General features: G+C 42.2%; 1 protein-coding gene across 18 annotated transcripts in view; it reads right to left on the minus strand.

The window, feature by feature from the left end:
- Positions 1–14,761, minus strand: part of LOC122565203 (receptor-type tyrosine-protein phosphatase S-like) — a 210,088-nt gene that overhangs the window by 68,273 nt on the left and 127,054 nt on the right. For all 18 annotated transcript variants that reach the window (XM_043720928.1, XM_043720933.1, XM_043720934.1 and 15 more), the window contains one exon: positions 13,984–14,107. In XM_043720928.1, coding sequence (XP_043576863.1) covers positions 13,984–14,107 — 124 coding nt within the window. The remainder of the gene's footprint in view (positions 1–13,983; positions 14,108–14,761) is intronic.

The following is a 14,761-nucleotide window of genomic DNA, read 5'->3' on the forward strand; positions in this document are numbered from 1 at the left end:
ATAATAAATAGATTGTTTGTTTATTTCTACCATATCTTCACACATGCCTTTTTTACATTTGGGAACAGTTGGAAGTATTAGCACAGTGGATCATTAACCTGTCTGAACTGCGTCAGGAATGTTCCTTCATGGAGTGGGACTTGAACTCAGTGCCACTAAACATCCCTTGTTTCCTATGATGTTCATTGAAGAATAAATACCGTCCATGTCACAACTGACCTATTCTTCAAAAATAGTGACACAGGATCCTTTACATCCACCTGAGCAGGGTGCAATGGCCTTGTTAAACAACGTACCTAAAAGATGGCACCTCCAACAGTGCAGCATTCCCTCAGTACTGCACTGGAGTGTCAGTGTGTCAAAAATGGGTGGAAACCAGAACGTTGTGATTCAGAGGCAAGAGCATTACCAATTGAGGCGTAGCTGGCACACTGAGGTGGTGCAATGCAGTTCTGAAGTGCACAGGTTGGTTATTTTCTATTCTGTTCAGAAAGATTATTACACATCTCTAGATCAGACTTAAGCTGAACCTCCTGGCTCAGAGATGGGGACACAACCAGTGCTCCAGAAGAGCCCTGCATAAGGTTATTGCAAAGTGGGAACTTGCTTTCATCTGGCATTTGCAAGAAGTGTTAAATTAATAAACCTCATTTGTGTCAATTCTCCTGCTCCTCGGACGCTGCCTGACCTGCTGTGCTTTTTCTGCACCACACCTTCGACTCTAATCTCCAGCATCTGCAGGCCTCACTTTCTTCTCATTTGTGAATGCATACACTCTAATGGCAACAAATCTCAGGGCAGTCATTATTCTTATAATGCAATATTTTCACATAGCACTATAACAATCACAGCAAAATCATCAAGTGTAGGGAGTGCTGTGGCACTAATCTAGTTGTTTGTGTGAAAATTGGCTGCTATATTTTCTCACCTAGCAACAAGCAACAATTCTGCATTCCATCGGACATTATGTCCAAGACACAGATTGATAGATTTCTAGACATCAACGACATCAAGGGATATTGGGATAGTGCAGGAAAATGAGTTGAGGTAGAAAATCAGCCATGTTCCAGTTGAACGACAGAACGGATAGGTACATGAATAGGAAAGGTTTGGAGGGATATGGGCCAGGAGCAGGCAGTTTAGTTTGGGATTATGTTCAGCATGGACTGGTTGGACTGAAAGGTCTGTTTCTGTGCTGGGTGACTCTATAACAGGCTTCAGAATTCGAAAGGCCTACAGCAGTCACCATTTTCTGTTTATTGGTTGTGACCTCCTGAGGATGTGGAAAGCATCATATGAATGCAAATGGGTTTGTGTATCTTGCTGTGTTGGATGATTCCTGTGACAAAATTAGACCCTGAATTGAGACGTTCCTCCCAGTTAAACAGACGGTATACCGGTGATAACATTCTAGTTCCATTTGTGATGAATGGCCACTTGAAGGGAAATGCCAGATGGAGGTTACTGCTGGTGGGACAATCCCTTGTGGTCTTTCGGACAACACTGGAAAGCGGGAAAATGGAAAACACTAATAATAAAAAACACTGACTTCTTTGTAACTCTGGATAAAAAAGAGACATCAATTCATATTTGGCCATGCTATTTTCAGGCCACCCAATGTGGTCTACACTAAATTAATATAAGAGCAGCAGAATGCACCATCAAGGATCAACCATTCTTCTCGGAACCAATTTATGTCAGACATGAATAATGGACAAAAATGATGTCCTTAGGCTTGACAGTTTTCAAGGAGTTAATGGAGAGTCACTGAAGGTCATCCAAAGCCAATAGTCTGCTTCCCTCCATAAACGAAAGTCAGTTTTAGTTGATGTCATGGCTGAATTGATTGGGGCCCAGTACATTATTATATTGCCCCATAGCATGTTTTTTCACAGGCTGAGTGTTTCAATTTATCATCAGTATTATGATGCACAGCCTGATCCCTACAAGCTTTCTCTGTCATAGCTAAGTAATTTCCAAGCTTGGCCCAGAATAGCCATTGGCTACAATTATTCGGGCCTCCAAGACAATCAATTTCTTGACTGACAAAAGGCCCCCTCATTACATTTTGCCAGAAATATACAGTATAAATCACAGAAAAATTAGCCGTGCAATAGATCAGAGAAACTTTAAAAAGACACACTGCTTTTCTGTGGTGTCAGCTCACTCCTGTGCTCTGTGATTTGTATTTTCTTTTCCCTGTTTTGAATTTAATCTGTTTCGAGAAAGGTGACCATCATATTTCAATAATGGCAAGTTAGATTAAATAGATTTACTTTGAAGGATGGACACTGAGTTTGTCATAATGCTGGAGATCTGTGAAATGGTTCACGTGATCATTTATATCCTCAGTCCATACCTGCTGCAAATCTTTTCATGGGATGTTGAGGGTTTGAGGGATTGCACAGGTCATAGAGCCATGGAGATGTACAGTACGGAAACAGACCTTTCAATCAAAATTGTCCACTCTAACCAGATATCCCAACCTAATCTAGCCTCATTTGCCAACACTTGGCCCATATCCCTCTAAACCCTTCCTATTCATGTACCCATCCAGAAGTCTCTTAAATGGTGTAATTGTACAGCCTCCACTACTTCCTCTGGCAGCTCATTCCATATACACACCATCCTCTGCTTGAAAAATTGCCCTTTAGTTCCCTTTTAAATCTCACCCTAAACTACGCCCTCCAGTTCAGGTTCTGGTCACCTTCCTTTGGGTCTGTACAGAACAAACTGGTGTTGCATATGATTGGGCATTAGGACTTCCTTTTCTGCAACCGCACACAAAAGATGCCACGCTGGTATACTTCCTACACTGGAGAAACGGCACACAGTCAAAAGTGCTTTTTACCTCAAACCCATCAGGAAGCTCAGTTACCAGCACTAATGTGGCGAAGGGCTGCTGCAGTCAGCATATCTCATGATACCATTAGTTCTGACTGGTTTACCTTCTGTTACACAGAGTAACCACAACACTCATCTCCTCCACATTCTGCAGGACCAATTTATTGCCATGTCACCAGTTTACATACTGTGAAACCTGGAGCGTACTTTAGAATGAACCACTACACTCTCACACCCAATCTTGCTGGAAAAGAGTGTAAAAAAAACAAAACAGCACAAATCCACAAATTGCCAGATCCTCAGCAATTGGGAATTAGGAAATTGGTTTTGAGTTATGCATCTTCAGATTCATTGAATGATTCACAACAGCTCCTCTGTTTGCCTCACACAACTGGCAACTTGGGATTAACTTTCCTATTAACATTCAAGAACTTGTTGAATCTTCACTTGCCGGAGAAAGTTGAGCATAATAGTTAGGAGCATAAATCCTCTCTTAATAATGCATAATTATTGGCACAATGCAAATCAACCTCGCTTGTCCAGATGGTAACAACTTAAAAGTAGATCTCAGTGTTGCATGCAAGCAACTGTTGAAAAGATTTTAAACACGTCAATTTAATACTTTTAAATCTTATTTTTGTTTGTTTCAATGTTTTTACCTCTCTCTTAATCCAATATTTCTTTCATTCCCTTTATTTCACTTTCTATATCTCACTTGAATCTAATTTATCCTCCCTCTCAGTTTTTCCTCTGTGTCTTTCTCTATCTTTACCTCTCATTGGTTAAGGAGATACACAACCAGTCCCATTGTCCACTGGCTCTCAGATGACTCACTAGCCAGTTATCAGATTACACTCCTGACAATTTATAGAGCAAAGATCTTTTTGAGCAGATGCAGAAGGTCCTTTCCACTCCAGCAGTTTCAGGCCCTGTATGTCCATACGCTCTTTGGTGGCACATTCCTGCTTCTCAAATGAATTGTTCCCCTCAGAGAAAACTGGCTGCTCAGATCTTTCTTGTTGTCCAGTTGGACCTACATATTTTGGTGCATTTCTTTAGGTTTTGCTTTACTAAGTGCAGCTGCCTACATATTGACTCACCCTTGCAACTGAACTCATCCTTTTGCATGACCTGAAACTGTACAACCCCCCCACTTCCCTTGGATTTCCTTTCCTTCGGCAATCAACAGGTCTCTCAATAAAAACTGAAAGAACTGCGGACGCTATAAATCAGAAACAAGAACCAAAGTTGTTGGAAAAGCTCAGCAGATCTGGAAGCATCTGTGAATAGAAATTAAAGTTAATGTTTTGGGTCTGGTGACCCTTCCTTAGAATTGATGGTTGCTTGGAAAACGTCAGTTTATATGCAGTAGAGTTGGGGGAGAGGGTAAGGAGTAAATAATAGGTAGGGGAGGAGCCCAAGGAGAGAGAAGATCAGTTCTATAGGCAAAGGAGTTGATAATGATCTACCTGGGAGGGTGACTTGCTGTTAATGGGGATTGTTAGCGGCTAACAATAGGTTGTGTGTAATGGCAGACTATGTGATAACAAGGCCTGGTGTATAGGGTAGGGGGCTCGGACATGGGAGAGTTCAGGCTCTAAAATGATTGAACTCAATATTGGGTCTGGAGGGCTGTGGGGTCCCTAAACGAAAAATGAGGTGCTGTTCTTCCAGCCTGCTCTGAGCTTCGCTGGATCACTGCAGCAAACCTGAGGCAGAGATGTTGGTCAGCGAACAGGGTGGTGTGTCAAAGTGGCAGGCAACTGGAAGCTCAGGGTCTTTTTTTTCAGGCAGGATGTAGGTGTTTTGTGAAGCAGTCACCCAGTCTATGCTATGTTTCCCCACTGTAGAGGAGCTCACATTGTGAGCAGCGAATGCAGTAGACTAGATTGAGAGAAAAGCAGGTAAAGAGTTGCTTCACCTGGATGGGCCCTTGGATACTGAGGAGGGAGGAGGTAAATGGGCAGGTGTTACATCTCCGGTGATTGCAGGGGAAGATGCCACAGTGCTGTGGGGGGGTGGTGTTGGGAAGGAAGGAAGAGTGGACCAGGGTGTCCCAGAGAGAACGGTCCCTGCGGAAGGTGGGCAATGGAGGGGAGGGGAATATGTGTCTGGTGGTGGCATCTCGCTGGAGGTGGCTGATGATCCTCTGGATGTGGATGTTGGTGGGATGGTAGGTAAGGACAAAGGGAACCCTATTGCTGTTGCGGGAGGGAAGGGGGGTGTGAGGGTCGAAGCGCGGGAGATGGGTTGGACGCGGTTGAGGGCCCTGTCAACAACGGCGCTGGGGAATCCTCGGTTGAGGAACAAAGTGGACATTTCATAGACTCCCTTGTTGAAGTTGGCCTCATTGGAATATATGCAATGGAGATTGAGGAACTGGGAGAATGGAACGGACTCTTTACAGGAAACAGGGGACGAGGATGTATAGTCCAGGTAGTTGTGGGAGTTGGAGGGTCTATAGTGGATATTAGTGACCAGTCTATCCCCAGAAATGAAAACAGAGATGTCAAAGAAGGGAAGGGCGAGGTCAGAGATGGACTAGATGAAAGTGAGATTGGGATGGAAATTGGAAGGAAAATTGATGAGCTTATCCAATTCCAGACGAGAGAGGGAAGCAGCACAGATGATATCATCGATATATTGGAGAAATTGTCTAAACTTGATGTCAATTAATCATTGACTGTAACTTATTAAGATTTCTCTCCCTTTCATTGGATTTGTGGTGTGCGTTGATGTGATTTCTTTTCATGGGCTTTGGAGCTTTATCACTTGGCATTGTTATGGCATGGCAGATTATCTTTGGCCAATAACTCTAGGCTTGTGTCTTAACATTTTAAGATGTGGAAAATAAGAGTAGATCGCAGCTCATACAATCAGTTAGATTACGAATGAAAGCCTAGATGTACTTTAGAACAGGTTGGTTAAAACAATGACTGCAGATGCTGGAAACCAGATATGGCATGGCAGATTATCTTTGGCCAATAACTCTAGGCTTGTGTCTTAACATTTTAAGATGTGGAAAATAAGAGTAGATCGCAGCTCATACAACCAGTTAGATTACGAATGAAAGCCTAGATGTACTTTAGAACAGGTTGGTAAAAACAATGACTGCAGAAGCTGGAAACCAGATTCTGGATCAGTGGTGCTGGAAGAGCACAGCAGTTCAGGCAGCATCCGAGGAGCAGCAAAATCGACGTTTCGGGCAAAAGCCCTTCATCAGGAATAACAGGTTGCCTGCTGAAGCAGTAGCCGAAGCATAAGATGCCCTTGGGTAATGGGTCAGTGATGTGATAGTATCAAAGAGTTATAGATTTACAGCACAAAAAGAGTTTTGCAGTCCATCATGTCTGCACGGTCATCAAGCACCTATCTATTCTAATCCCATTTTCCTGCTCTTGGTCTGCAACCTGTATGTTATGGTTCTCCAAATGATCATCTAAATACTTCTAAAAATCTGTGATGGTTCCTGCCTCCACCACTCTCTCAGGCAGTGAGTTCCACAAACCCATCACCCTTTGGATGAAAATATTCTTTCTTAAACCCCCTCTGATCCCCCATTTTGTCCTTCAATCTATGCCCTCTGGTTACTATGTCCCCCCCTGCTCATAATTTTATAAACCTCAATCAGGTTTCCCCCTCTCTGCTCGAAGGAAATCAATTCAAACCTATCTAATCTCTCTTCATTGCTGAAATTCTTAAACCAGGATAACGTCCTGGTGAATCATCCCCGGAAGCTCACATTCTTTCTATAGTGTGGCAACCAGAACAGGACACAAAATTCCAGCTGTGACCTAACTAACATCTCACACAGCTCAATCATAACCTTTATGCTTTTGTACTCAATACCTCTACTAATACAGTCAAATATCCCATGTACCTTTTTAACCTTTAAAGATACGTGGATGTGCACACCAAGATCTCTTTAATCCTTTTGATTCCTACCATTCAGCATGTATTTCCTTGCCTTGATAACTTCTATTTGCCACAGTTCTGTTCATCTGACTTGTTTGTCTATATTGTCAGATTTAAGGCTTCCCTCCTTGTATTAGTCACATCACCAATTGTTACGCCATCTGTGAACTTACTGACCATACCTCCTACATTTATGTCTCGATCATTAATGTACACTACAAACAGCAAGGGAATCAGCACCGATCTCAGTGGTATGCCACCGGACACATGCTTCCAGTCACAAAATTAACCTTTCAGCATCACCCTCTATCCCCTGCTGTTAAGCCAATTTTGGACCCAATTTACCAAATTATGTAGATCCCGCAGGCACTTACCTTCTTGACCAGTTTTCTAAGTGACACCTTGTGGAAAGCCTTACCTGAATTCCATGTACTACTACATCAACTTCACTACCCTTGTCTACACACCCTGCCACCTCCTTGAAAAATTCAAATCAACTCTGTCAGACATGATCTCCCCCTGACAAAGCCACGCTGACTATCATTGATTAATCCTTGCTTCTCCAAGTAAACATTAATTCTGTCCCGCAGGACATTTTCCAGAAGTTTCCCTATTACTGATATTGACCTACAGTTCCCTTGTTTATCCCTAGCACCCTTTGTGAAAATTGATACCGTATTAACTGTCTTTGAGTCCACGAACACGTCTCCTTTGGCATGAGAGGACCTGGAAATTCATTTGAGGGCTCAGAGTTTCCTCCCTTGCTTTCCAAAACAGACTGGGCAACAACTTAAACTTTCCAAGCCAGCTAGAACTGTGAATAGCTCCCCTCTCTCTGAATTGTGGTTTGTTTACACAAATCGCAGTCTTCCTCCCTGATTTCTGCACCTACATCATCCTTCTCTGTAGTGAGTACAGATGAAAAGGACTAATTTAAAATCTCACACATGTCTTCTGGTTCCACATGCAGACTATCACTTTCATCCCTACTCTTTCCGCAGTTACCCCCTTGCCCCTAATATACTTATAAAATTCCTTTGTGATTTTCCTTTGTTTTATCCATCAGTGTTTTTTCATAGCCCCTCTTCACTTTCCTAATTTCTTTAACTAACCCTTTCTATAAACCTCGAGTTTCCAATATTTTGAGCCCTTGATATCGACCACAGGCTTCCTTTTGTTTTTCTCTATCCAAACTTGCGCATTCCTCAAGATACAGGGTTTCCTGGATTTCTTGTCCAATCTTTCACCTTTACAGGAACATGTTGCAATCTCGCTATTTCTGTTTTTGAAAGACTCCCGCTATTCTGAAGTAGATTTTTTTACAATTAGCTACTTCCAGATAAATTTGGCCAGTTTCCATCTTATCACATTGAAATTGGCCTTCCCCCAATTCAGAACCTTTATGTACAGTGCATCTTTGTTATTTTCAGGACTCCCTTAAGTCTTACTGAGTTATAATCACTATTACCAAAATGCTCCCCCACTAACCTTCCACCATTGGCCTGGCTTCATTGTCTAAGATTGCATCCATTTTTAGAATTCCATTCCCCCTAAAACTTTCACCCTTTGTCAACACCAGCTAATATTGGGAAAGTTGAAATTCCATGTCCACAATCACTTTTACCAATTTTTATAGATGCACCATCCTATCTGGAAGCATCACAGCTTGGTATGGCAACTGGTCTGCTCAAGACCGCAGGGAATTACAGAGAGTTGCGAACACAGCCCAGTCCATCACAAAAACCAGCCTTCCTTCTATTGACTCCGTCTATACTTCCCAGTGCCTCAGGTAAGCAGCCAACATAATCAAAGACCCCTCCCACCCCAGTTATACTCTCTTCCATCTCTTCCATCAGGCAAAAGATATAAAAGTTTGAAAACATGCACCAAAAAATTTAAGAACAGCTTTTCCCCCACTGTGATTAGACATCTGAGCAGACCGCTCATATATTAGAGTTGATCTTTCTCTGCACCTTCTCTGTATCTGGAATACTATATTCTGCATTCTGTTCTATTACCCTGACATATTTATGTAAGATATGATGTGGCTGGTTAGCACACAAAACAATACTTTTAATTTGTATCTCAGTACGTGACAATAATGAATCAAACTAAATTCCCTGTTAATGTTCTCCTATCATTTTTGCGCTTCTCTGAAACTTGCCTAGGTATTTTCCTTTCTGTCTCTCCCTGACTATTAGATGTTTTATATTATATTTCCAACAAACGTGATTGTCCCCTTTTAGCTTTGAGTTCTACCCTTATGCCCTCAACTGAAGAGCTATCAAAGGTATCATCCTACTTTACTGCAGTAACTGACACGTCAATCAATATTGTGACTGATCAGCCCCACTTGGTGTCGTTCTTACGGTTTCCACATGGACTGAGGATCAGAAACCAGGACTCGAGAGCTATTCAGCCAAATCCCAAACAATAACTTGGCCACACCTCATGCATTCAAGTGTGGGTTATGAAATTGGTCCAAAGCCCACACGTCAAAGTTCTCCTGCAGCTATAATTTTTGAGAGCAGCCTGAATGATTCCCAAACCACCTTAGTGTGATCCAGTGTAAATCTGTTTGCCATCCACGGGTCCACATCCCAAAAAGGAAATGTTAGTAATTGGAAGGAGTTTGAACCCATACCAGGAACTCATTTCTGTTGATAGGTGTAAACTGATATGCACTTAATGCCCAGATTCACCCCAGTTGGGTTTGGAATTGACCTTTTCCTAAGTGGAGTAGCTTGTGTGATAATGCAGTGTTCTGTTTCCCCATCACCCTCATCCTTTGAAGCTGTTTTGGGCTAGAATTGTAAACCCATATGTACCCTTTTATCAGTTGCCTGTAACTATGGTCAACATTGAGGAGTTGCTGCGCTTTGGAAGTGCATGAGTACAGTTGCTCAAAACATCTAGCTTGAGCTGCACTTGACAGTCGGAATTTAATTCTGGGCTCTGAGGCTGGGGTGGGATTGGGTGGGACCAGGTGGAGAGACCCTTATTCAGTCAGGGTCGGGGAAGGTTGAGGACAGGCTTCACGTGTAAAGGCCAAATTAAGGGCCTAATCTACCACTACTGGTGTTATAGCACTCGGGTACAGACCATGTTGGGAGGCTGATAGATATAATCTCAAGGTGGGGTGGGGTTTCTCCTGTGGGCCTCATTGGCACAGTCTGCTCCTCTGAAAGCTGAATTTCACTGTGGAGTTCAGCTTTCACCTTGGTTGACTTCATAGCGTGTATGCTGTGGAACCCAGGATTCAGTACGATGCTGAAATCCATTGTCACTGTTGGTGTCTGCTGCCTGCCCATTCTGTTCAGAAATTTGTCATTGGCTTACTGTCCCTATCTGCTGCTTCTTCCAGCTCCTGTGGAGAGAAACACAATGCGTTTCCATCTGATCGCCATTCACCTCTGCCACCGAAAGTAGGTGGCAGTAATGTTTTCACTCCCATTTGTTAGTATGTAAACAATACATATCAAAAACTAATGGACAGGTTATTGTAGAAGGTATTAGTTCTGAAAAGGATTGTGATGGAGACTGTCTCAAGTCCCCCATGATCGGATGATGTCAGGTGGGGAAAGGCAGAGCTTCTGATGATCTTGTAGGGTAAAGATCTATATCCAAAGGTCTCTCAATAATCAAGATACTAATGTTGTCTTATACCCGATTGCTATCATGAAGCAAGCTACATCTTGTTCAATGCAGGAGTCTTGCTAAGACCCTCTAATGGTTTGCCTATGTGTCTATGAGACAGATTTGCCTCATCCCACATTGATGAAGGTAAGAGGCTGTTGGCTGTACATCTCCCCAGCCACAAGCTGATGGTGGTCTGCATCAGAGCACATGTAAACAAGGTTTCAATGAAGTTAAGCTTTAGATGTATCACTTCCTCCACCTCCGATGTAACACATTGCTTCAATCCTCCTAAACCTTCAGATACATTTCTAGGCTACCCAGTTACTGTTGGGACAAGCACTTTAGTTCCACCTGCAATATTATTGTTGCATGACCTCACAGTTCATTGTAGTGACAGAAGGTGAGGCTGGAAATTGAGACTTAGTGGGATATCATTTCATTTTCGGCACTAGAGGTGGTGGTGATGCAGTTGCAATGGACGAGTAATTCAGAGACCCAGTCAAATCCCGAGTGCTTTCCACTCACTGAAGTACTTTAGAAGTGGTCGCTATTGAAATGTAGAAAGTGTGGTTGCTGATTTGCCAACAGCATGCTCCAAGCATAGCAATATGATAATAGTCAACATAAAATTACATATTTGGTTATGAGATAAATGAGGGAGGCGAAGGCTTAGTGATATTATTGCTGGATTGTTAATCCAGAGACCCATGAATTGTTCTGAGGATTTGGGTGTGAATCCTGCCGTGGCAGATGGCGGAATTTGAATTCAATTTTTAAAAATATGGAATTAAGCATCTAATGATGACCATGAAACCATTGGTTGTCAGGAAAACTCATCTAGTTCACTAATGTCCTTCATGGATGGAAAGTGCCATCCTTACCTGGTCTGGCCTATATGTGACTCCAGACCCACAGCAATATGGTGGACTCTCAATTGCCCTCTGGGCAATTAGGAATGGGCAATAAATGCTGGCTTAACCAGCAATGCCACCATACTGTGAATGAATAACAAAAAACTATTGGTCAGGTCACCGTGGGTAACTCACTATCTTCAAGATGGAATCTTTTGTCTCCAGAGTTGAAATGTGTGGTGCTGAAAAAGCGCAGCAGGCCAGGCAGCATCCGAGGAGCAGGAGAATCGACGTTTCGGGATTCCTGAAGAAGGGCTTATGCCCGAAACGCTGATTCTCCTGCTCCTTGGATGCTACCTGGCCTGCTGCGCTTTTCCAGCACCACACTTTTCAACTCTGGTCTCCAGCATCTGCCGTCCTCACCTTCTCCTAGTTCATCTTTTGTGTCCATACAAGAAAGCAGCCAGGACTGCGATTTAACATCTCATCCAGAGCAAGCACTCCCTCAGTATGTCATTGAAGGGCCAGGCTCAATTTTGTGCTCAAGTCTCTGAAGTGGGACTTGAACCAACAATCTTGTGACTGAGAAGAAGCAGTATTTTATGAACTGAGCCATTAGTGGCAGCTGTGAACACTAAGCAGTTAAGCATACTAACTGAGTGTTAATGGGAAATCCAAGAAGCCACACGATAACTGCCTGTTAACAGCTCAAAAATAAACAGCGCTCTCCACTTACCTGGAATGATTATCTGTGCCCCTTGAAGATCTGGCTCCTAAATGTTGGATTTACATTGCCAGATTGGCCAGGTGTTAAATTTATTCTCTGCAAATTTAATTTATTGTCCAGTTGTTGCAGAATTCTCTCTGCGACTTGGCCTTTTCTGCGCGCTGACATGGAATGTTTGGTGGCACAGGGAATTACTAAGAGCAACTCATTATTAGTGGAGTTTAATTTTCTCAGGCATGTTTTTTGGGCAGCTGTTGTAATGATCATTGGCATTTGAGAAAATTCAAGGTGGCATACAGGATGAGAGAGAGAAAGTGAAGTATTCGGGTGATTTTAATTAAAAATGAAATCAATGGTAAAGAATCTGATTTTAAAAAGTTCTAATGAAATAGTGGTACAGCTGATGCTATATTCAGAGTTGAAAGGAATAATCCTCCCAGTTGCATGACTGCACTCCAATGTTTTATTGTTTGGGTTTCACACAATCCAATTTAAATTGATAAATGGAAAAAGAAAACTGAGTGCATTATTGTTGCTTACATTCATTGCAAATTCCATTTTACACATTAAATTATCCATTGTTATTCTAAACAGTTACTGAATTACAGTATTTACTTGCATTGAGAAAGAATATCCCCTAAGCTCTTATCTGCTGACTGCTGCATCACAGCTTTCCAGGCTGAAAGGAAACAGATCTGGATAGGATAATGTTCCAGGGCTGTGACTAAAGAGTGAAATAACTCCACAGAGGCCAGTATCCGGTCACCATGTCACTCTTTATTTACACATGCAGAGTACTTGACACTGACCCAGCTAGCACTGAGTTAACTCTCAGAGTGATCAGAGCCCTGACACTCCTGTTTATATCTGTCAGCCAGGACTCCCTGATTGGACCAGATTGACAGCCCCAATCAAATAACTCATATTCTGTGAGATCCACCTGGCTAACCTTATTACAATATGACATCCCTCCCCCCAAATGGCAGTCGCGTATATTTTTACAAACCCTTAGGGGCATTAATTATAGGAGAAAGTGAGGACTAGAGGCGTTGGAGATCAGAGTCAGAATGTGGTGCTGGAAAAGCACAGCAGGTCAGGCAGCATCCTGTATTCCTGATGAAGGGCTTATGCCTAAAACATTGACTCGCCTGCTCCATGGATGCTGCCTGATCTGCTGTGCTTTTCCAGCACCACACTCTTCGATTCTAGGTATTAATTGCAGCATACTTCTGGGAATCCTCACCCAACTGCAATTGCAGGTAGGCATACCTCATGTCCAGCTTTGTGACAGACAGCAATCCCCGAACCATTTTTGTGTCTCTCTCAGTTGTATTCTAAATGCATTTCCCTGTCTTCTTGTTTTATACAATCACAGACATTCCTTATTCATTCAGAAAAACTGAGACCTCATCCTTTAGCTGCATATTGCAGAGTGATATTAATCAGAGCGTTGTGAAATTTGAGTTACAGCCGCTTCAGTAAATACAATATATTTATTATATAAAATCTTTTACTCCAATGAAGGATCACTCAGTACTAATTTCAATTCCATTAACATGATTCAAGGTTATGAAGGAAATTGTAAATGACAGCCCTCATCCATTTCAGCCCTGACAGCCCTATGCCCACTTAAGCATGATTCCAGATGCAAAAAGTAAGATTGATTTGAGTTACACATGATGAAATAAAATGATTATAAATACTGCAACATTTTCTTCGACAACTTCAAGTGAATATTTGTATAGTAAAACATTGCAACATGTCATCCCAGTCCAAGATGGCCGATCTAACTGGCACCTACTAATCTCGCTGCTAAAGCGGTGTGGTCTCATTTCCATTTGAGGCATTTTCCCATTGGAGAATACTGAGGCTCAGTTCACTAATTCATTGCTTCAGTGGCCTCAATGATGTGGTCCAGGAAACATTGCAGGTTGAACGTCTGCTCTGTCATTAACAATTTTTCATAACACCACAGCGAAGGACAACTGTAGGGTTTTAGTGACTTACCCTCAATCGGTGCCAAGATGACTCTGGAATGGTCATAGGCAATCACATTGGCATATCGGTTTTTGGGTTTGTTCACCTCCATGTTTGAGTGTTCCCATGTGAACTGCTGACCAGGGTCAATTGACTAAAAGGTTAAAGATATAGAGGAAGAGAGGGAAGGTAACAGAGAGAAAGACATTATTTGTGGTTCAGTTAAGTAAATGAATAGTTTTCACTCAACTTGCATTTCAAGTCATTACTGATTCAAACATTTAAAATCATATTCTTCAGTTCCAGACAGAGACTATTTGCTACAATTACTTATTGCGTCAAAATTTGTTTTCGCCATTGGCAACCGTTTCTACATCGCTCCTAATTTTCATCTCCATGTTACAATTCACTTTGCAATCATCTTTCAAAGTTAAAGTCAGCTCCCAACTTGGGAGACTGAGGACAGGAACAGAGAGCAGATCGATGGGAGGAATGTTTCTGTTTTTGTGCTGATATGTATGAGCTGCCACTGAACTGCTACTCTTTATGAAGAAGTCCTTTAACTGCTGAGGTGAATTAGTCAAAGTAACTGCAGGAAATGTCTGTGTTGAACATATACAGATATAAACATAGGCAGATTGTATCAGCTGGAGCCTGATATCATACCATACTAATGTGCGGGAAGTCACTGACAAACGGGGAACCCATTATAAAAATATTCAACGTACTGTTCCTAATCCTTCTCATTAAACTGGATGCAAGCATTTGCTTGGTTTATAATTAGGAATTGTATTGTTCTTCAAAGGGC

Source organism: Chiloscyllium plagiosum, chromosome 31 (assembly GCF_004010195.1).
Source record: "Chiloscyllium plagiosum isolate BGI_BamShark_2017 chromosome 31, ASM401019v2, whole genome shotgun sequence".
NCBI classification, from domain to species: Eukaryota; Metazoa; Chordata; class Chondrichthyes; order Orectolobiformes; family Hemiscylliidae; genus Chiloscyllium; species Chiloscyllium plagiosum.